A 22,759-nucleotide genomic window follows, 5' to 3' on the forward strand; every position below is an offset into this window, starting at 1 on the left:
TGATAAGAGCCCGCTAACCAAGACCTTTATCTCGCTCCTTTAGCTGCGATACCTTTATCCTCCACATTCTTATAAATGTTTCACCATACACCTTAATAAAGGATGCCTGAGATAATGTCTATTTTTGAACAGTTGAGATTTTCTTGAAACATAGTTCCTTCAAAAGGCAGTTTTTTTTTAAATTACAAGCGAGAAAATGAACGTATTATATTTTCTAGTTATAGTGTACATTTAATTATCATATTAAATTAAATTACATATAAATTAACGGTAAATTGACTTCTGTAAAGGGAAATGAGAAATTTTACAAGTCAATGTTTTTCTCACGCTATCATTATGCTCATTTAATTCGCCAACAACCGAGAACGCATACAGAGTAAAAGGAATTAAGTCCGTTTCCGTCAAGGAACGTACACCATACGTCGGCGTTAATTTTCTTCAGTTTCGCAATTACGCGCGCCATAATCACTCCTCTCTCCTTGCTCATCTCGGACATTCCGACAGTAACATCGCCGACCCTCATTCGCGCGATTATAATTAACCGATCGAATTGAAAGAAGGAAAGGCGTCTCACGCGACTCGTGTTTCAGCGTATTCGAGTCCCGCGTTCTAAAAACGCGGAACACGAAGCACGGTAGTTACCCTCTCAGTCTCTCGGCATAACAACGTCTGCCGGGGGTCCGGGGTATCATAATATCGTGTATACGTACATATATAATGCGGTGGCAGACAGCAGTACAGGGACCTTCTCTTCGCGAACACGAGACGCTGCTCACGTGCGTATGCGCACATTGCGCGCCGGTTGCGAATCTCTACGGAATCTGACAAATTTCAGCTCTTTAACGTGCATACGTTATTAATTTTTAAACACATTTTATGTATCTGTACGCAACGATACTTAAAATATAGAAAAATAATTGACATCGGATATTAACTCAAAATGTCTCAATAATAAAAATAATTTTTTTAAATGATATGTATTAATCTGTTGTATTGCTAGAAGATAAAGAGAGAATTATTTAATTTACTTATACAAATAGAAAAGTTCTTTCATTTCCAAGTTCATATTACATTTAATATAATTTTATAGTTTCTTTGTTGCATTTCTTTGCGGCACAACTCAAATAAACGTCCGAGACGTCAGAAATTGTTGACGAGTAAAAATCACGGTGCCATGAATAATGCAAAGCTAATTCTGGAATATTAAAGGGCTATCGTGCGATGGACTCTCGTGCAATTTGGGAAAAGCCTGGCTTCGTAAGTCTCAAGGTAGCGGCTTGTTTCCTGCCAAGTCGCTAAAAGCCCCGTAAATTATTGCCGAAAGTTTACAGGGTCCGCTGCAGGACGCGCGCACGCGTCCCACCCTGCACCCCTAATTGTGCTAATTATTATCCCGCTGCCGGATGACGAGGGGAGACCGAGAAGTCGGCCGGGTTTCGTGATGTCGTGGCTATGTTTTATGGTCGACAACACGGAAGGCATCGCCGGCAAATGACCCGCGAGGTTCCAGGCGACATGACAATCTCTCAATTCAAGTATCGCCGAGGCGGCGATGGCTATCAATAATCTCTCGTACTTTTTTCACGAATGACTTGACGGAGATAAACGTTTCATTTGCCGTGTAACAATTAATAATGAACGAATTACGTAGATTTACATAAGGACGCTTCAGCAAGACTAAATGGGACATTTTTTCAGCGCATGGAGAACAAGTAAATAGATAGTGTGATATGTCATTAATTTCTTAAATTGCGCGCAACGTGGAGTTTCACAAATGGGCGAGTCTGAGGGTTTCCTTGTCAATCTCCCGAGTGTTTGTGGTCGTGTAAACGGCATTCGTGTACAGGCGGATATATAGGTATATCGAAATGCCAGGCAGGTGTGCACACAGAGACCATTCGATAATGCGAGCTCGGGCGAGGGTGGCCGCACACCGAAGGCCGAGCACGCCAGTCCGTGCTCAGACGTGACTCGCGAAGCAACCCTCATTTTTTGACCGACCCCGTGCATCGTTCTCTCCCGTTCGGTTTCCGTCTCCGGTATCGACCGGTTTATCGGTGGTGAGGTGCGTAAAGCTATCGCGCGCCGATGTCGCTCTCATTGGAACCACCCCGCACGTCGATCAACTGTCGACATTGACCTGCCGACAACGAAAAAAGCCAATAAAAGTTAATAAAAGCCCGTGTGTCTTTTGCTGGTGAACGAAAAGAATGAATCACGTATGTAATGTTCTTCGGTGATACGTTTTAATTTATTGATTTTAAACAGATCACGATTTGGTGATTATAATAGTAATTAATTGCAGCGTTTGTATAAGTTTTAAATATATAAATTAATTTCTCATTAAAAAACCACCATTAAATTACGTAGCAACGTTAGAATAAAATTTATTGCGATGCAGTGGCACATATATTGGTTTAATTTATTGTTATTTATTTCATGCGCTCTCTTTTAATTATTAAAGTGCATTACGATTATAAATAAAATTCTGCGGACATCGCTTGGAATGTCGAAAGCGTACAATTAATGTTAACATATTCTTTTAACGTAAGATTTTCGCTGAATCATCTGTTGCAGCCGTGCGATGCAGCTATTCGGAAAACAAGAGCGAAATAGCCGAACGCTCTGTTGCATTATGACTTTATCTTGCGTCGTGCAAGTCATCGATCTGCGCAACATAGTCTGCGTGATTGGCTCCGTTCTTTTTTTTTTTTTACATGTCGTTAGTGCGAAAAACGTCAAGTCTACCGTTCGACGTTATTGATGATTTCTACATTGTTAACGATACTGTTGATCGCAATGAAAAAAAAAAACGTGGTTCTCGAAAACGGCCGCGGCGAGTTCTATAATTATTAAGCGACAAAAACTGGCGAATCCAGAAAAAAAAGGAAAGGGATACGCTATTACTTTTTGTTATGCTACCAATGTGTTTATTCAAAACCATTGTTACGTCAAATAAAGAAACGTGACAATCAACTGACCGTACTCTCGCAAACGAGACGTGGCATTGAGGAAGTTAATGCGATCGGCTGCGTTCGCTAAACCGAGAAACTTTTATCCTGTTATTTTCGAATGCAGCAACGTCGTCGCGTTTTTCGTGGCAAATTTTTTTGTTCGTTCCTCTCGAATACAGAAACGCGCGGTATCGCGTAGCAGCGACAGAATGGCCCATGAGATTCTCTCTTTTCGAAAGCGACTTCAAGTTCTTTGAAATTGAGCGTTCTCTCAGCTTCGATCTTCGGATGTCGTAACGCGACTCCTGATAGACCCGTTTCTTGTTCAAAATTCACAAGTTCGTCGATATGAACGGCGACCGTATGGATGTGGACCGAAATAAATCAAAAATCGACAGGTATGGCGAAATCAATCGATTTTACGGATTTCTTAACAGATATTAATTTCTATCAGAAAAGACATTAATTTATATCGGTTTATTTTAATTTCTATCAATTTGTGAAGTCTCCCGTTGATATTCTTATATAGATTCTAATTTAATAAAGAAAATAATCCATAATTGTTCTTAGAAACAAAATTTACGGGCATAGTGAATTATTTTTCTCGATTTATGCACCTCAATTCGCGGAATACTAAACTATGTAATAATCATCTACCTGTATTACTACAAAATCTGTATAATTTGGCACGTAGAATTATTCCTTATTATTTTCATTTACCAGTTTTCAGTTTAAATAAAAATTTCGATATATAATGTCTAATGATTGTTAGGAAAAGACATGGTTCTTTGGTAATGTCTTATTTTTCATACATACATTTTTTACAAATCCATTATAAATCCTCGACATTGAAATTAAAACATTACTCACCGGCCGATGCGCAACAGCGGAATTGTAAGTTGTAATCCTGCGTTGATCTGTAACGTAGAAATATTTTTATATTAAAAAACAGCGTCCAAGATCATCGATACTTGAAGTAAATAATTTATTATCGCGCCCGTTATCGAACTCCGATCGAAATTGCGTCGGAGTTAAACCTCGAACGGTATTGTACGAGTATAAAATGATTCGAGTATATCACGTAACGAACGAATCAAGTCGCGCTTGAAAAAGTGGCGGAATCCGCCACAGGACAGCAAAATAATAAAAACGAATAACAACTACTCACCCCACGCCCCCCACTGTCGCTCCGTCGTCGCCCGACGCCCGATGCCTTCCAGACCCCCTCCTCTTCTCCTCGATTCTCTTCCGTTGGTCCGTTATCGCATCTCTGTCGCAGCACTCACTCACTCTCGTTCACTTGACTCGTTCAGGCGCAAAGATATCGTCGCTTATGACCGCGCGCTATTTTCGACACTTTGCACGGCACTCCCGGTATTAACCTCGCGACGCGGCGCGTACTTAGGCCCAGTTTCACAAGAGTGTCGGTTAACTTTTAACCTCAGATTAAGTCACTCTTCGTCTCTTTCTAATGCCCCCCTTAGAAAGAGACGAAGAGTGAGTTAATCTGATTAAAAGTTAACCGACACTTGTGAAACTGGGCCTTAATTACACGGCGATGGAAGAATTTACGAACGCTAGGGGGAAGGAGACGCTATACGAATGGAGCTATACGATCCGCTCGACGCCCGTCGGTCCATCAGGTCCCGCAGGTAGACGCTATGGCGGAGAGAATTTCGTAAATTGCGCAGCCAACTTCACTCGCCCAGGAGCAACCGTCGCGAGAACGCTAGGGTGCGTTCAGAAATTATGCCTATATAAGGCGCACCTTAGGCTGCGCGGCGTTCCGATATTTACTGCCAGTACCGAAAATCTGTAGTGTATGTACATGACGTAAACTATAGCTTAGAGTTACCCAGGTTGAATTTCTAAACGCAACCCTATACACTTATTGCTGTTCCCACACCCGTATTTCTCGCACTTTGAACAACGAATATAAGAATGTCAAGAATACTTTTATGTGTTAATTAATATTATATATGTCGCATACAATCGGTGATGCTGGAACGTATCACACTATAGCGGCTCGCGGCCGCGATTGCGATTCTCAGCCAATCAAAAGATCGGCGATCAGCGACCACCACACTCTGATTGGCCGAGAATCGCAATCGCCGTCGCGGCCGCGAGCCGCTAGTGTGATACGGGCATTATTGAGAATCCGCCCGCCCGCGCCGCCCGCACAATAGGCAATATGGCGTCCCCGCACTCCCCGCTCTTGGATCGCAGCGCGGAGTAGTACACGTATCGTCGGACTCCGGCGGTTTAGACTACGAAAAACTGTGATGTACCGAATGTTTATCTAATACATGTGCTTCGCGGAATTGATACAGATACCGAGGTACATCGCATTCGATGATATTGACTTTCGATTACATCCTTTCGGACGATCGGTCCCGCTTTTCTCGACCGTCAACTTGACTCGCTTCTCGCGTCTCGTGCCGCGCGGTTTCAGAATGAAGTAATTGCCATCGTTTTCGGGACACAGATAAAAGATATAAGCGGAGTAATGTCCAAATCGAGTAATGCCGCGACGTATTTAATTATAGCGATCACAGATCACATCAGTCTCTCTATCGTAACGTATATTAACATCGTACGTTTAACATCGTAAATCGTGTTTCGATATTTGGCAATCATAGAGAATATAGGCATAGTGTTCATAAATTAATCGATGCTTTAAATGTAGTTAACCAAAATTGCCTCGCAATCAGTAAAAAAAGCAGCGATCGTATTATTTTCGGTTCGCGGGATATTTCTCGTTGACTTTAATGCATTTATTCCTCTTACGTTGCTTATATTGCAATACGTGTAAAAGTATATAGTCTCAACGTTATATTCGTTCAAAGTGCGACAAGTATGTACAGATGTGGAAATAGCAAGTGCAATTGCTCCGTCTATAATAGCCGTAAGAGTATGTAGTAAGATATGTAAGCAGTAAAGCTATTGACTAAAAAGATTTTTACAATTCAAGAATAATCGACTCTGTGATTGGTCAATAGCTTACTGCTTACGTCTTACTCTCGCGGCTATTGTAGACGAGCCATAACGTTCTCGCGACGGTTGCTCCCGGCGCGGGCGAGTGAAGTTGGCCACGCGACTTACGAAATTCTCTCCGCCATATTAGCGTCTACCTGCGGAGTGCGGGGCGTCACGGGCGTCGAGCGGATCGTATATACCTTCGTTCGTAGCTTCTCCGCCGTAATTCTTTCGTCGCCGTGTAATTAAGTACGCGCCGCGTTGCGAGATTAATACCGGGAGTGCCGTGCAAAGTGTCGCGCGATCGTAAGCGACGATATCGTCGATTTTCGCATGTGAACGTCGCGTCGCCGCGTCGCGTCGTGAGTGAGTGAGTGCCGACGGAGATGCGAGATGCGACAACGGACCAACGGGGGAGGATTGAGGAGAGGAGGAGGAGGCCTGGGAGGCATCGGGCGACGGCGGAGCAACCGTGGGGTGAGTAATTATTAATTCGTTTATTATTTTGCTGTCCCGTGGCGGATTCCGCCACTTTCTCAAGCGCGATCATTAATTATTTACTTCAGGTATTGATTATCTTGGACGCTGTTTTAATATAAAAATCTTTTTACGTTACAGGTCAACGCAGGGCTACAACTTACAACTCCGCTGTTGCGCATCGGCCGGTGAGTGCATTTTTAATTTAAATGTCGAGGCAATAGATTGGTAAAAATAATATTACAAATCTAACGTAAATGAAATGTATGTACGAGAAGTGAGATAATTACAAAAGAATCAAATGAGCTAATCTATTGCCTTGAAACAACATATTTTTATCATTTATGTAAATAAAATTGGGGGTAGGTACGGTGTACTCGGTGTGCCCACTCCGTCCTCGCTCATGTTGCCGAGAAGTCGCAGTCCTCTCTATTCTGGATAGAATATAAGATTCTCTCCTTTCGAAAGTGACTTCAAGTTCTTTGAAATTGAGCGTTCTCTCAGTTTCGATCTTCGGATGTCGTAACGCGACTCCTAGACGCGTTTCTTGCTCAAAATTCACAAAGTCGTCGAGATAAACGGCGATCGCATGGGTGTAGCCCGAAATAAATTAAAAATCGACGGGTATATGGCGAAATCAACCGATTGTACAGATTTCTTAACAGATATTAATTTCTATCGGAACAAGCACATTAGAATTTCTATCGGTTTATTTTAATTTCTACCAATTTGTAAAGTCTCCCGTTGATATCTTTAGATTGTAAGTTAATAAAAAAAAAATAATAATCCATAATTGTTCTTAGAAACAAAGTTTGTGGGAATAATGAATCATTTTTCTTGATTTTTGCACTTTATCTTTATCTCATCAGAATAGTTCGTGAGATCCATTGCCGATTTAATAAAGATCACAAAAATAAAAAATCCAGAGGCCTGAAACCAGTCATTTATTAGCATATCTTTTTTTTTACTTGTTGACTTATTCTTAAATCAGTAAAGTAGTAGAATTAGTTTTATTAATTTTACAGAAATTTCCTCAATTCGCGGAATACTAAACTAATAATCATCGACCACAGAGCTCTACCTGTATTACTTCAAGATCTGTATAATTTGGCACGCGGAATTATTTTATTACTTTCATTTACCATATCCAGTTTCATGCAGATTGGCGGTGGCGAACGAAACAAAAGCGGCCGGTGAAGGCGAGCGTTCGAGTATCGGGACAAATCGCGTTGCGTAATACGTCGCCGCCGCCTTTTTATTTCCCGGAAATCTCTCGATTGGATTAGATGTTATACGTCGAGGAGAGCCTGCTGGGCAAAAGGATGACAGGAGCGGTCGGCGCGACGCGCGCGAAACTCGCGCGCGAGTGTGTTGCGGATTGTGAAGCGAGCGAGCGAGCGAGCGGGCACACGCGAGAACGATCGCGCTATCCTTGATATTTAGCGATTGATTGGCAGGATTGCCAATTTGCTCAATTACCGGCGAGTTTCGCGGAACAGCGAATCGAAATTATATGGTCGGCGCGACGCGCCTTAGTTCGCGCGAGACGGACGGCAGCGTGTAAAATCGTCGTCCTCTTTCTTCTTTCCCTTCTCTCGGCCGGCGATCGCCGCATTTTGGATCCGATCGAGGCCCTTCGGTCTTGATAAATAAGCCATGCCTAACGGGGAAAAGATTCGGGAGCTGGGGATTTCGAAATTCCGGAATCTCTCGACCGTGCTGAGCACCGTCCAAATCATGTGCTTGATGCCGGACGAGATCGATTAGGATGGAACGGTATATTATCTATCTATAGACACAATCGAGAAAAAGAACAAAAGCGTGGAATGGGCAAATTAACAAACAAAAAATAAAAATTAACACATATGTTAGTCGTGCACATAAACTGTTTTGAAGTCATAAATTTTTAGATTTTTTTTCTCTCTGCGGAGCCAAAAAAGAAATAGCTGCTTTAATAACGTAACTAGATTTTACGTTGCGTCGTCGCATAATTTATACAACGTTGTCCGCTTTTGCGTTTAATTACGCATTTTCCACTTTCGTCGCGCGTCCAGCGGAGAGACAAGTTATTTTTACGTCTTTGAAACGAGACGTTACAACGTGCGCGACGCGAGCTGCATACAAAACGGAACGAGGATTATCCGGGCACGATGTTCTAAACTAATCTAAACGAGCGCATGAATTGCGTGCGTTCCCGGACTTAGCATGTTTGGCGCTGTTGCTAATGCTGATACTGACTGCAGACTATGAAATTTCCGCGTTCGCGGAACTAGAAACGTCCGCGTTAATGCACGGCGATCTGACGTGCACGTCAAATTTGCTGCAGTGTGCCGTATTCACCTCGGGCCGTTTTAACGCGCGCAAAACTCAAAAGGGCACGGAGCAACGTAAGGTAAATGCCGGGACACTCGAAAGACTTATGTCCGGACACCTTTATCATTTTAGTTTTTAAATAAGTATAACGCGAATAAAAATCAAATATAAAAATATAATACAAGGAAAATATTTTAATCTTTGATTCTTTGATTTTAATTCGCGTTATAATTTATTTAAGGACTAAAATGATAAAAATGTCCAGACATAGGTACGTGTCCAGGCATTGGTTACCTTAACGTTTTGCGCGCGGAAGTTTTAACGCGAGCCAACTCGGTTTTCCAATCCAGTCTTTGCTATCTCCTTACATTTGCCTTTCTCTTTTCCTTTCTTTGCCGCTCTCTTTCTCCCCCTTTCCCTTTCTTCCGGCCGTATTTTCCTCGACTGTTTCCTCGCGCAAACGGAGGAAGTTTCGCATGGTCGTGACTTTTCCACGCGGCAGAAAGTCGTAAAATTCCCGAGGGCATAGGCGAAGTCGGTTGACTATCGATTTCACGTGTTTCCTTTCGGAAATTGCCTTGTTTTTCCCTCCCCCGTCTCCTCGCTCCTTTTTCTCCTCTCTTTCTCCGTCCTCGTCCTTGCGCTCCGGGTCATGGTGAAGATCGATACGATATCGCGGACCTCACGATCGCCTGGGTGGTCCTCCGCGGCGCGGCGCGGCGCGGCGTCGCACCGGCTTCTGGGACTGATTTAATTCGGCTACGCTACGTGGACCGCCTAATGCCGCTCCGCGCTGCCGACCGGTAGATTCATTGTCCAGCACACCCGTTCGCCTCTCTTCATTTTTTCCCGTGGCATCGTACAGCGTACAAAATCAATCTTCCATTGCGCATTTATTATTTTGAAGCGAACTGCTTAGAGCGCGAGATATTTATCTCTTAAGCATGAAGATTAACATAAAGTACGCCGCAGTTCAGCGAATGTCGTATATCAATATTGCGAAAGTAAAGAAATTATACCTGGAAAGTGTGAGATCGTTTCAACCTTCAAAACATAAAATCCCCGCCGAACTATCCATCAATCGATTAACCATCCCCCCTTTCGTTCCTACTCCTTTGCCGTCTGTGTTTCTTCCTAACGAATATCAATTTGATTGCCGTCTAGCCCGTTTCTTTGCATGAGCGGAAGTTATCGGCGAGCAGGCGGAGGGCGGACGGGCGAGAAGAGAAGAAAGAAAGGGGGTGGCGGGGGCGCTTTAAATCGCGAGACTCGCCCGAGCCGTCCGGGTAATCCAGACAGATGGGACTCGTTAATGGGACGCGCGAGTAATTTGCAAGAAATCTAATAACACCGTGGCCTCCCACCCCCGCCCCCCCTCCATAACTCGTGGCTTGACTTTTCGCCTCGCAGCTCCCCCTCTCCTTCTGCCCCCTGCAACCCCGGCCTATCCTTCGTCCGAGGACCGTCTAATGACAATACACGGGCGCCGTGCTCGTGAAAATTAAAATTCGCCCGGGGGTCGTACACGACGTTCTCGTAACAGCGCCCGGTCGTCTCGCCCCCGCGCACGTGTGAGTGCGTGTGTCCAGGTGGTCGTGAGGGATCGCGATGTAGCGATGGAGCCGATACTCTCGCGAGTTATTATTTCGACTGCAGTAACGCACGAAAGTTCGTAGTCTAGGATAATCAGTATTTTTTATATATTTACTATTTCTCGATTATTATAATCAGCTATCTTAAACGATGTAATTAGACATATTCAAACGAATTTCTTAAACGAATTTTTTTGTTTTTAGAAAATTGTTCTTTACTTTCTCTTATTATGCAATATTTTACAATGCTTTTACAACGTTCCCTTGTTATTTTGAATACTGATAACAATGAATATCGTTTTTGTTCGTTCAAGATCCAGCTTTTTAGTCTTGTTACTCCTGCAGTGATCCTTCCTAACTAGAAGTCTGATTTTCATTTTTTAGTTTGCTTAAAAGACAAGGTAAATACCGGTAAGACAAACCTCTCCATCGCTACCGCGTGTTGGTACACGGGCGTGTGCGTGCATGCGTACACCGCAGATCGTGTAGAAGAGAGAAAAGACGACGCGGGGGAGCGCGGAACTCGTTAAGCAGTTTGCGGTTCGTCCCGTCTTTTTTTTCCACCCGGGCTCGCCTTTAACGTAAACATATTCCGCGAAGAGATCAGCATCTTTCTCTCTGCGCGCACCGCTTTTTCTTCTTCTTTATTTCGCCTACCGGTGTCTTTCGCCTCCCCCGCGCGTCTTTGTTTCTTATTACGCGCCGGTTTCTGGTGTCTGGGTCCACCCACGATGCGCGCCGATTGAGCGCGCGAATCTCGCTGGTATCAATTTGGGGGGAGGGGGAAGATTCTCTGGCCCGTCGTTAAGCCAAAAACGATGAAGTTTAGAACGATGAAGTCTGGACGCGAAACGTTCATATCTTCAAACTACAAAAGAAACATCTGCCTCGTCCTCTTTTTCTTTCAGGAAGATTATCGTAACCAATATCCCGCTCGGGGTTTATTTTAATAAAAGCAAAAAAGGCGGAACGATCGTTTTCAAACGCGGCTCAAGAGACTCGTTTTATTTAACGCTAAAGCTGCCTGTTGCTGAATTTTATCTCGCCTATATGAAAATCGCACGTCTCGCACAGCCACGGCGCGAGACGAAGAGTCAGATGGCTGCATTTAGCGCTAACTGCACGGTGAGAATGCGGGGCTATGATCGCGAAAATATACGATCGATACACGATCGGTACTATCGTGGCATGCAACAGAGCGATCCGGCCAGATTAAACCGCCGATTAAAATTCACGGCGTGTCCAGGCAGTATAATTTAATTTCGTAGGTGTTCGTGCGGATCGAGTTACGCGGCGAATATCGCGGGGAGGACTCTCCCTCGCGCGCGCGCGCGCGCGTTTATTTCCCTTTTCTCTTCCCTTTCGGCCGAAACGCGAAACGCGGCCCCGCAGTTCGGCCTCGCCTTACTCGATGTCTGGATAACAAACTTGACGACTATTAAAATTGAAACGCGCTCATTATCGATTCGCCATGCTAATCGAGCATGGCGGAGCGCGGACTGACGGATTCCGTGAGGCTCGGGTTACATGGACTCGATTATTTCGTTCGATTAGACACGAGATCGCTACGGCACGGCACTTTCTCGCGACGACGATCCCAGCCTCGCCCGCTGTGCCTTTGCACGACCATAAATTGCGCACCTCGTAAATACTTCTGCGACATCCCCTTATTTAGAGTCATGTTATATTGCGTGAAATATAGTAGAAATATAGTCAAATATGAATATACCGACGCCGGTATATTTTATTTTCTAGGATATTGAATTTATAAACATAAATAACACACAAAAATATAAGCACTTTGGCATATCTAACTTTAATTATGAATAATTGAAGTTGTAATGTAGAGTAGAGCATTATTGCAGTATTTTATTGTATGTAGATTAAAGATGCACAATATAGGTATTATATATATTATTTAATTTATAAAACAGCACGTTATTTTACGCGATACATAATAATGAAGGATCAACGAGAATGTCGAATCCGTACCGGTCGACTTCCGCAGTCGTAACTTTTCTTGATTCTGGAAACAGGCTCTGGAAGCACCGATTAATTATGCGCATTCGTCAATCGTATCTCGTGAGATCTGTGCCGTGACCGGCGTTTTGGATTAGCGGGTGGTCCGATGTGTCGGTTGGGAGGTAGTGATGGTGGCCGGGCCCCTTCGTCAGCCTGAATCGGTCCGCATTTAGAATCGGATAGCATTAAAGCGTTGTTTAGCAGGCTATTCTGAATTTTAATTCCCGCGGTCGGCAACGTAATCGAGGTGTGGAATAGATTAGTTTTCGCTCACACGACTGTCAGCTACTTGCCGCGGGGCCCCGACTGACTGACTGACTGACTGACTCACTGACTGACTCGATTGCAAGGCGACAGTTAACTTCCCCTTCTCTCTTCATGTTATACATTCTCTTCTACGATTCTCTCGTTCGGCTATCTTTTATCTTTCCTTTTTTAACAGCATACCTATTATTTCATCCGTTTAATAATTTCTTAGAAATTATGTTAATTATTGCAGTTTGTTAAATATTTTTATTCTCTATAAAAAGCGATAACGCTTTAAAGCTCATGAATTTAATATAACAATTTAAAATTGAAGCAAATAGCAACAGTGAAGCTAAATATGTGCAGTATATGTGCTAAATATGTACAAATACGGATTAAAATATAAAGTTTCTAATGATTTAAGAGGTAAATTTTGGTCTTTAGCCAGCACTTTACTGCTATCTTCCAATAATAAAACTTGGATCTGAAGAATCCTATATAATCAGATCAACTTCACGCAATATATGATGCAGCTATTTCTCAATAAGAAAAAACCACGATATAATTCGATATAATCACTCTAATTCAGCCTGTCAAAAATTTCCCAATTACTTCTAGAGGGAAGCGACAGTGACAAAAGACGAAGCCGAAGGGAGGGTCAAGCTTGTCCGATGAAGATGCCGCGCGAGATCGCGCCCGAACGCTCGTTTGAGAAAAAAGAAAGCGCGACCGCGGTTCAAGGTCGCTCGTCTGGACCAAGTTCGGAGCTCGTTGTTGCCGCGGTAAAAAGAAGAGGGATGATCGATGGTGAGAATCGACTGGGCTAGTCACTGTGGCTTCGTACAGGAGAAGACATCACCTTGCGGAGGAGGTGCCAGGACTCTACATTCGGCGCCTAACGCTCGAGGATCCCAGGAGGAGGGAACCGTCCGGTTCAAGGTCGCCGTCCCCGGCGCGCCATATCTGTCATCCTCGTAGCGGCTGTACGCGCTTGGCGCGAGGTTCCTCGAGGTATATCGGAGCGGATCGGAAATCTAGCAGGGACTCGAGATCGTTGAGAAATCTTGTTGACAAATACAGCCGTCCTTGCTAGCGAGTCGCGATCAGCTCGCCGCCGCGCCGGCGATGATTGACAAGTTGGATCTCTGCACCTGCAGCTTCAACCGCTTATACTATAATACCGAACCGGCAATTAAGCCATCGAGAACTGGTTTCAAAGAATTTTCGCGGGTTTCGTCTATATTTAGAGAAGAACGCTTTAACATATCGTTCGCTTGACAGTATACTTTATCCTGTTTGAATTTCTATATATAGACATTGAAAATATTGAGAAAATTGTTCGAGTAGCAAGATAATGTTTCTTTTATAAATTGCTCATTAGAGATTCTGCTATCTCGCACATCCTTCTTTATATCTTATATATACTTTGAGAAATAAAATTTAAGAGGACGCGTAAAGCAGAAGGGTTAATCAGTCCTGTCTGGTTATTGAATGATTAACATCGACCGTGTACGAATTAACATAGTTGTGCTAAAGAGTCGAACTTCTCGAGGCGACGCGACCTGTACGCGCAAGCCGAGACCTAGGGAAGTCGCGCTGTTCACGATGAACGCTAGCTATAGGACCCCGTAATTAAACGTACTAAAATTTAACGGTCGGTCGGACGAACGTTGCTGCGACTTAATAAAGCCTCCACGGACAAACGCCGTGAGGCCGCGGTACCATAACGTTATTAAAGTGGTTCTCGCATTAAAATACGAGCAGTATCGGTACGTCATTATCATCGACGTTTGATCTCCCTCTCCCTCGCCGTCTCATTCTCTCGTCCGCCGTCTTCGTCTTCAATCTTCCCCTCCGTAACGCGGCGAACCTGACCTCCGCGCGAGATCCGGGCAATGTTACCGGGTTTATTGCGACTTTGGAACGTGCTCTCGTTTCCCGCGTAGCGACCCTCGCCCGTCGCCGCCGAATCCTCCCACGTTCCGCCTGTATTCCCTTTGATCTGCGTGCCTTCTTCTTCCTTTCCCTGGAAGTCTTTCCGAGCGGCCGGCTACGCCTCATAGAACACGCTCTTTGCCCTCTCGGCAATTAAAGCTATTGCTCAATTCAGTAATCTGGAGCAGTTTGCGGATCGCGGATCACGCCAAGTCTTTTGAAATCTTGTTCATGGTATTATTCAAAGTATCCTCACGAACGGCGTATCGCCGATTGACTTGGTAATAATAGAGTAAATTAAGAATATGTGATATATTATTGTGTTTATATATAAACTCATTATATGTCTGATCGAAAAGGATCCTAAAACGAAATGTAAAATTGAACGTTTGCTAATGACTTGTATATGTATTCCATGATGTTAACATAAAATATCTATCTCGAACGCCCAACATTATTTATGTTTTCCTCAAGAAGTCATAGTTTCTTTTAATTAACTTTCTGCTTTTTGTCGCTGTTCCAATTTACTCTCTTCGTTGTTTTTATTCGCATTCCTACTTTTTCTTGGGAATTCATTTCGATTTCATTATTAATTTATCCTTAATGAAATTTAGTCAACAAGAATAAATTAATTTTCAGAATAAATTATTCGTAGTCGCGATATTTATTTTTTCTGAACGGACGAACGTAAGAAATAAAACAACGACGCGCCGCACTGATAAATTTACCGAATCATCTCTCGCCATGATTATTTTCGGTGTCCAGGGTATTATTTTTCCCCTCGTACTCTTCCCGCGCTTCATTCTCCATCGCGCGAGCTCGCCTTTTTGCTCTCGCTATATTTTTTCATCCCCTCTTCTTGTTCAGCTTGGGGTTCAAGGTCGTAATCTTCTCGAGACCTCCTTTCTTTCAACCAGTTCTCCGCTTCGTCTCCCTTTTAATCTTTTTCTTCGGCCGTTCTTGCGCCTTCGTTTTCGAAGTTCAAGGCCTTCCTCTTCTTCTTGAATATTTTCTCCCGACCTCTTCCTCGTGTACTCGAATTTCTTCTTCCATCTTCTCATTTTCCATTTACTTGCTCCATTTCTCTCCAAACTTTTCTCTCCGGATCCTCTTTCTTTCTTCTTTCATCTCTGTTCATCTCGCTTTTCACTTTCAATTACTTTCCGCTCCAAGAACGTCACATCTTTTTTCCTCTTATCGTATTCTCCTCGGTAATCTCTTTTGTTTTCTCATTTTTCTTTTCTTTGTTGGTATAACTTATGTATTCAAATATTTTTCGATTTTATAGCATTATTTTTCTTTTTCTCTGTTATAAATTTTATATATCTTCTTTTTCTTTCGTGTTATCTTTGAAAGATTTGGTCTTTTCGTACTTCACTTTCGCCGTTCTTCCCACCAAGAACTTTGTTTCCCTTATTCCTTCTCGTTACCTCACGTTTACGTCCACCTTCTTCTCGGCGTTTCCTCTTTGAAGTGTCGTGCCCTCCAGGCTCCGCAATCACATCTAGTTATCCAGTTGTCTGAAGTCGAGGAGGGCGAGTACCCTTTCTCGTTATCGTTACGAACCCTTTCTGCGCCGTTCACATCGTGCAATCATCGTGGCGAGCGATCATTACAAAGTGAACGAAGCGAGAAGTGTTGCTAACTTCGTCGTGACACGAGCCCTGCGGCCCTTCGCTCGCCCGTCTTACGAAAGACATGTCTTCACTTTTATTTCTTCGCGAATGTTAGACGATAGCGATTCTCTCTTCGATGCCCTATGTTATCGTCGAAACTTGCCAATCTCGAAAGTTACATTTCCGACCGTTCACTCAATGGTAGATACTAAATTTTTTGAAATATAAGAGGCACTGGAACTATATGTCCACCTTGAACGCATGGCATGTTTAGATTTAAAGAAAGTGCAGAGCATGACTAGATTATTATAAATAAAAATATATTAGATATTACTTAAACATGTTGTTATTATTCTTATTTAAATCATATATCTATTTCTAATCTTTTTACCATTCAATCTATGTATATCTAGCTACAGATCTTGGCTGGAAAGGATTCGGAAGGAGAGCCCGGCTTTCTTAACAATAGTATCGTTGGAACTCCCGGAATCGCCGATTCCTTTAATAGAGTTCCAAGCAAACGCGCGTTGGAGACGTGACGAGTCCAATGTAGTCGTGAAAGACAAGGATGATATTTTAGACGAATTTCTAAAGAGGGTCACGGAGGTTGAAAAGGACAGAGAAAAGGAAGGCCACGTAGGAAGAAGCAGCGTATCCCGGAAAAGTCGTCGCAGTAGCAAAAAGGACAGCGAATCTTTGGAATGCACGAAAACACCCGCCACACTCGAGGAATGCACGAAAAACATTATCGAAGGTCAGTTTATGTATCTTTTCTTCAGGATAAGATAACGAATGCGCGTGCCACTTTGGAAAAAAATAGCTTTGGTTCTCTGATATATCATTCTAAAAATTTTAAATGATAACTTTAAACTTTCCTCTGAAAATAAATCGGATATTCACATATTCGTTGAAGCGTATATAGTTAAGAAAGAAATATATACTGTGTAACACCTTACATAACATGCCATGCGTTACGTAGAAGGAAATAGGGTTGCAGTCCTCTGGATGTAGGTATGTCAACTTCCTAACGCAATCCCTACTTTCGTCAGGCTCGGGCTCAGAATCTTTAGAACAAGATCAGGGATTTTCAGATTAAATCAGGTGTAACCCGGATAATGTCGCCTTCAAATTAGCCGATTCATTATGACTTAATTGTCCTTGGAGTCGACCGTGTTCGCGGATTATAAGAATGTCACAAAGAACACCGTAAAAAGTCCACACTTTCGCATTTATCGGCTTTACATTTAATTACCACTTTTTTGTTCACGCCATTTTATCCATGGCGAGACGTCGTTTTTTATCTATCTCCGCTCGACTTGCTCCGTGAGAGGTCTTTCGGAGCATCTACAGCTCGCGCTTACTTTTAAAGTTCGATCCTAGTCGGCGAGAGCTCGAGATCGGATTTCAGGGACGCGCGCCGCGCCGGCAGGATCGCCGTAAACGGACCTTGAAATTGTGTGGGCGCCTTTCGCGATTCCGTGGCGATTTATCGAAATTTTTCCGGCTGGCGTGCGAGAGACCGGCTTAAGAGGAGCGGCTAAGCAAACCACGAAATTCTCGGACGGCCAATATCGAATTTCAGGACCGAGCCGCGAAGGACCGACTCGACCGCAGGATACCGGCGACGACTGCATATGCTCCGAGATACCGAAGGATCTGCGAATTAACATTCGCAGGAAGACGGAGATCGCGGGTACTCCGCCTTGTACTCCGAGTCCGGAAGTGACTCACGCCATTCGGATCGCGATGAAGTATCACGGCCGGTCGGGATGCAAAGTCGGAGAGGACGAGAGTCTAGAGGAAGAGGAGGAAGAGGAGGAGGAGGAGAAGGAGGAGGACGACGAAAAGCGAGCGGATGAAGAGGCGGAGAATGGCAGGAGGACGAAGAACGAGGGGAGCAAGAAGGATCTTCAAGGTCCATCGAACGCGAGGAAGGAATCGGTGAAGCACGACGCTCGCTGCGTCGGTGCGAACGCCACGTTAGACTTCACGCTAAATTGCAATAGCGTGCGACTCACTACTCGTGACACGAGTTTGAAAGCAGCGTCGAGAGGCGAGAGGCAGGAACGGCCGGAAACGCGAAGTTAGTTCGCGTGGGTTTCCTCTCGAAAGTGTTTCGCTCGAGATCTCGTGTTCCACACGATGGATGCTCCGCTGTGGCTTTAAATATACATATCGTAAAGCACATAATAGCTCGATGATTTCCCTACCTGCTCCCTTCGGTGTTTTTAGCCTGTCGGAATTTCTGCTCGCACGCGCCCGAACTAATCTCTTCTCTGAGATTTATCTTTTTTTTGCACACTCAATAACGTATTCATCTTGTTTTTAATTTTCAGTAAATGGGATAAATTAAAATGCTCGAGAAGTTGAATAAATTCTTCTCATAATGAATGAAATCGCCTTGATGTAAATTTGTTCAGTTTTAAAATCGAAATGTGTGCGTCAGAATAACTTATCGAATTCACGGTAATTGACACGATGACTCGCTCCGATAGTTTTTGTCAACAAATTCAATGGGCGTGAGAGCGAATTTTGATCGAGTGTGTCTGCACAATAATTTGCAAAAACCGCACATCCATAATTTTGGGACTTGTCTAAACAAAAATGCCGACAACCAAGCATAACATAGCATTGACATAAAACATTCCTAAATTTTGCTATATTGTACGGTATTTAATCGTCGTGAGCGAATATTAACTTCATTAGCATGTTATATAGGAATATTTAATAAATTTAAGCTATTAAAGTTTCTGCTATTTTTTAAATTCAAAAAAATATCCAGAAACCGATAAATATCGGTGAGAGTCATAAATCCTAAGCATTTAGAAAATAACATTTTAACTAGTAGGTATAATAAATAATACATATTTAGCAGTGCCATCATCATATTTTTTATATTATTTTTTAAAATAAAAACTTGGAATATATAATATAAATTTTAAAAAGTTACACTATAAATAACGCTAAACACATTGAAGTTGTCAATAATAATTATTCATGGCCTTTGATTTGCCAGAATAAGAGCTAAACGTGATTTAAAGCACTCGGTATATTCAACGCATACCGCGATACAGCAAGTGTCTTAGCACGTGAAATCGCGAGATTCTTGGTGGAGATGCGACACAATCACGGCGGGGAGTTTCTAGATTTCGCTCGTCGCAAAAACCGCTTCTCTTTTTCCGATGCCGAAAACCGTAAGTGGGAGGATCGTGCTCGCGCCAGTCGGCGAAACCGCTCGTGGAATCGTGAATCTTTCGCGCGCGGCAATAAATCGCAATCGTCGATTCGATTTCTGCGAACACGCGCGCGCGCGCGCGCGAGAGAGAGCATACGCGCAGATACGTCGAGGCGGCCTATTAATTAGCTCGTCTAATAAATCGCGACTGGGGTCGGGCGAGGGGAAGGAGAAAAGGGAGGACGGAGGGAAGAGTGAGACGCTATCACCCTTTCGGTTCTTCTCGCTTTCGATCACGGCTCGCAAGAAGAGGTAAGAGGAAGACAGGGAAGGAGACGGAATGGTGAGAAAGGGATGGAAGGGGAGGAAGAGGCCAGTATGCCGATCAAGAGGAACAAGAAGAAGAGGAAGCGGTCGAAAAAGAGAGATCATCGTACGAGTTTCGTGGTGGACCAAGCGCGCGAGATGAGAATCGCGCGTCTAGGCTGGCTCCATGGAAGGCCAAGCTGGGCCCAAACCGGGTGAGAGAAGTTGGCCGGCTCGTCTCCGTCTCTCTTTCTCTCTCTTTCTCTTTCTGTTCATCTTCTTTACTTTCCTCTCCTCCGTTTCTACCACGTCTTCCTCCCACTCTCGCGAGGCGGCCATCGCATTTTTATTTTGTCTGTGCTGCGCCGCGTTGCGCTGCTCTCTCTCTCTCTCTCTCTCTCTCTCTCTCTCTCTCTCTCTCTCTCTCTCTCTCTCTCTCTCTCTCTCTCTCTCTCTCTCTCTTTTTCTCGCTCTCTCCTTCCCTCTTTCTTTCTCTCTTTCTCTCTCTCTTTTTCGTAGGGCGAAAATGGTTCATGGCCGTTCCCGAACGCCGATTTCGCCGCGGATCCTGCGCGGAGGATCGACCTCTACTCCCCTTTATCCTGCGTCTCTTCTCCTGGTCCTGCCACTTTATTCGCCACGCTTCTTCGCTCCGGCCGCCTCCCAGTCGCGTCGCGGTTTTTCTTCGCGGTATTCCTTTCTTTATGCACGCGATTGCATCGTCCACCTTTTTAACGCGCCGTAATGGAATTTCTGTTTTCTACCGGCTAGATTATACCACCGCCTTCTCGAGGCGTTTTTTCGCCCCCGTCGAAGTTTCGTTACTTTTATAACGGCCGGTAGAATAGCGTTTGGCCGAACAATGCGGGAGCCGTTTATCACGTGAGTCGTAAATCAATTTTTGAAATATAATAAACAAGTAATGAGATGCGGGTGTGTGTGCAAATCCATGCGATACTTTAGCGAGACTTTCAAAACACGATCGCTTTAAAATAAATGACTCATATAAATTATCAGCGGAGATCAATACGACTTATAATGATTTCAAGATGAATGACTCGTATAAGTTATCATTGTCTTTCGCAGCATTCTTTCGCAACATTTATATGCAAATTACTCTGTCGATTTATTTCTCTGTGAGATAATATTCTTTTTTTTTTACTAAAAAACAGTGCTAATTTTATTATTACTGTTTTTTAAATACAATACTTTTTCCGTATTATTTTGAATTAATTCCGAAATTTAAAAGTCTACTTTATTTTGTAAGAACGTTTGATTTAACATCAATAATTAGCTTTCTTTCCTGCATGTATTTCTTCAAGTTTTCCTGAAGAACGCATTTTCCGCGGTTACGGCATAATTGATCTAAAGAAAAACGCGCCAACTGCGATTATCGCCTAATTAAACTCCACATCCGATTAGCCAGGATGACGATCGATATTTCGTCCGTAAATAACTATCCTTTGCGTATCGCCAAGGGAGAGTCAAGAAAGGCGAAGGGATAGCGTGAAACAACGTGAGAGCGTGTAAGTTCTAATCGCAAAGAGTCCTTTCCCTTGGATCAAATTACCATAAATAATGATCCCTTTGCAATATTTATAGTAACTCATACCCTACGGCCTTAAGGCCGCCTCACCCTGCCATTCTTCTCCCTCGCCCCTATCATTTCTTCGACTTTCTCTTGCCATTTTACCACCCTGCCGTCCGTGTCCTGCTCCTCCCATCGGCTCGCTCGATCGCGTCAAGTTTTCCGCCGCTTTTCTTTTGTATTTCTCGCCCGCCTTCGTTCGTCTGCCTCTCCCTATTCTCGGCATCGATTAACGTGTTTACCCGGTCGGCCGGGGATGCAAAAACGCGCGAACGGCCGCGCCGACCGCAATCGACGTTCGCGGAAGATCGCGGAATCGGAAAACAAAGGGGACTTTGTGCTCCGCTGATGAGACTGCGACGCCTCTCCTCCATCGCGTTTCTCTTCTTTTCTGTCGGATATAACGAGGCGCAGGGCGGGAGGAGAAGAGCCGAGAGGAGAGGGTGTCAGATAGGGAATTGGTATGTTGATTGTGTGTGCCGCGCCGGTGGAGAAAAAAAGATAGAAGAGAGATAAAGATGGAGAAAGAAGAGATTTAGCTTGTTGCATGTTCTGGAGTCGGGTTCCGCTAAAGTCGTAATGCCGAAATAAGAATAGCTTCGTTGGGGTCATTCGTTGATTAATTTAACAATAGTTAGTCTTCCTTGAACTCACATAATTGTGCATTTAGATTGTCGCACTTTTCATACGTGAAATTTATATGAATGCTGTAATTAATTCCCGGCGGCCTTTTGAGTCTTCGAGTTTTTGAATTGGATATTACTATCTCGGAAATAAATCATGTGTACTTGTCGTTAGCAAATGCATTTTATTTGAATACGCGGGCACGTCGGCAGAGTTCGAAATTAAGATACCAAATTCGTCCCTTAAGTGGATTTCTCACTTGAGAAGATAAGGTTTTATTTAGCTTGGATAAGCCGATTAATTCTGCCGACTTTTTTAAACATTTGTGCGTCATGAACAACCTTTTCGTAACTCAAAATATAATTGACTTAAGAGCAAAATTAATATTAATTATTTATTGTGATAATATATAATTATCATTTTTAACAAAAATTTGAATAAATTGTCATTAACATTTCAATAGATCCGCATTAAGATCTAATTAATTGTATAACCAGTTTATTCGTGCGGTTATATTCTTATATGAGTTCGATGGATACCTCTAAATAGATCGTGTCTAAAAAAAGCAGAATAAATTAACGATCTCTGTGAGATGGCTATGCATAAATTAGGCACACGACCGTTTATCTGTTGCAAACGAATTTCGTTAACGGACAATGAAATAATGAAGAAAACGACACTTCAAAAATATTTATCTCGCCGAGAAATCTAGCAGGGGCAAAAGAGAAGAGGAGAGAAGGAAAGAGTCGAGGAGAGATAAAAGAAGTAGTAGATACATCCTTGATGAGCGATCGTTATCACGATGAAAATGCAGTCTCGAATCGATCCATGGCAGTCGATTCCTCTTGGCTCCTTTTATTAGACTGCCAATTTCGTGGCGTCTTCCACGGAATTCTCTTTTCTTCTCTTCCCCTCTACTCCTTTTTTTATTCTCC

At 43.4% G+C, this 22,759-nt stretch overlaps 1 protein-coding gene across 1 annotated transcript; it reads left to right on the top strand.

The window, feature by feature from the left end:
* Positions 1 to 1,894: 1,894 nt before the first annotated feature.
* On the top strand, positions 1,895 to 18,880 carry LOC139785260 (uncharacterized). Its single transcript, XM_071724443.1, has 4 exons — positions 1,895 to 2,219; positions 6,549 to 6,595; positions 16,545 to 16,885; positions 17,714 to 18,880. Exons 1-4 carry the CDS (start codon positions 2,211 to 2,213, stop codon positions 18,217 to 18,219), a joined length of 903 nt encoding a protein of 300 aa, XP_071580544.1. The 5' UTR covers positions 1,895 to 2,210; the 3' UTR covers positions 18,220 to 18,880.
* Positions 18,881 to 22,759: the final 3,879 nt, after the last annotated feature.

This window comes from Temnothorax nylanderi, unplaced genomic scaffold (assembly GCF_030848795.1).
Source record: "Temnothorax nylanderi isolate EJ_2023f unplaced genomic scaffold, tnyl_v1.0 TNYL_tig0008_pilon, whole genome shotgun sequence".
NCBI lineage: Eukaryota > Metazoa > Arthropoda > Insecta > Hymenoptera > Formicidae > Temnothorax > Temnothorax nylanderi.

Coding starts and splice junctions, on each gene's coding strand:
- LOC139785260 (XM_071724443.1), top strand. Junction 6,596..16,544: donor CCGCTGTTGCGCATCGGCCG/GTGAGTGCATTT, acceptor ATGTATATCTAG/CTACAGATCTTGGCTGGAAA. Junction 16,886..17,713: donor CACGAAAAACATTATCGAAG/GTCAGTTTATGT, acceptor ATCGAATTTCAG/GACCGAGCCGCGAAGGACCG.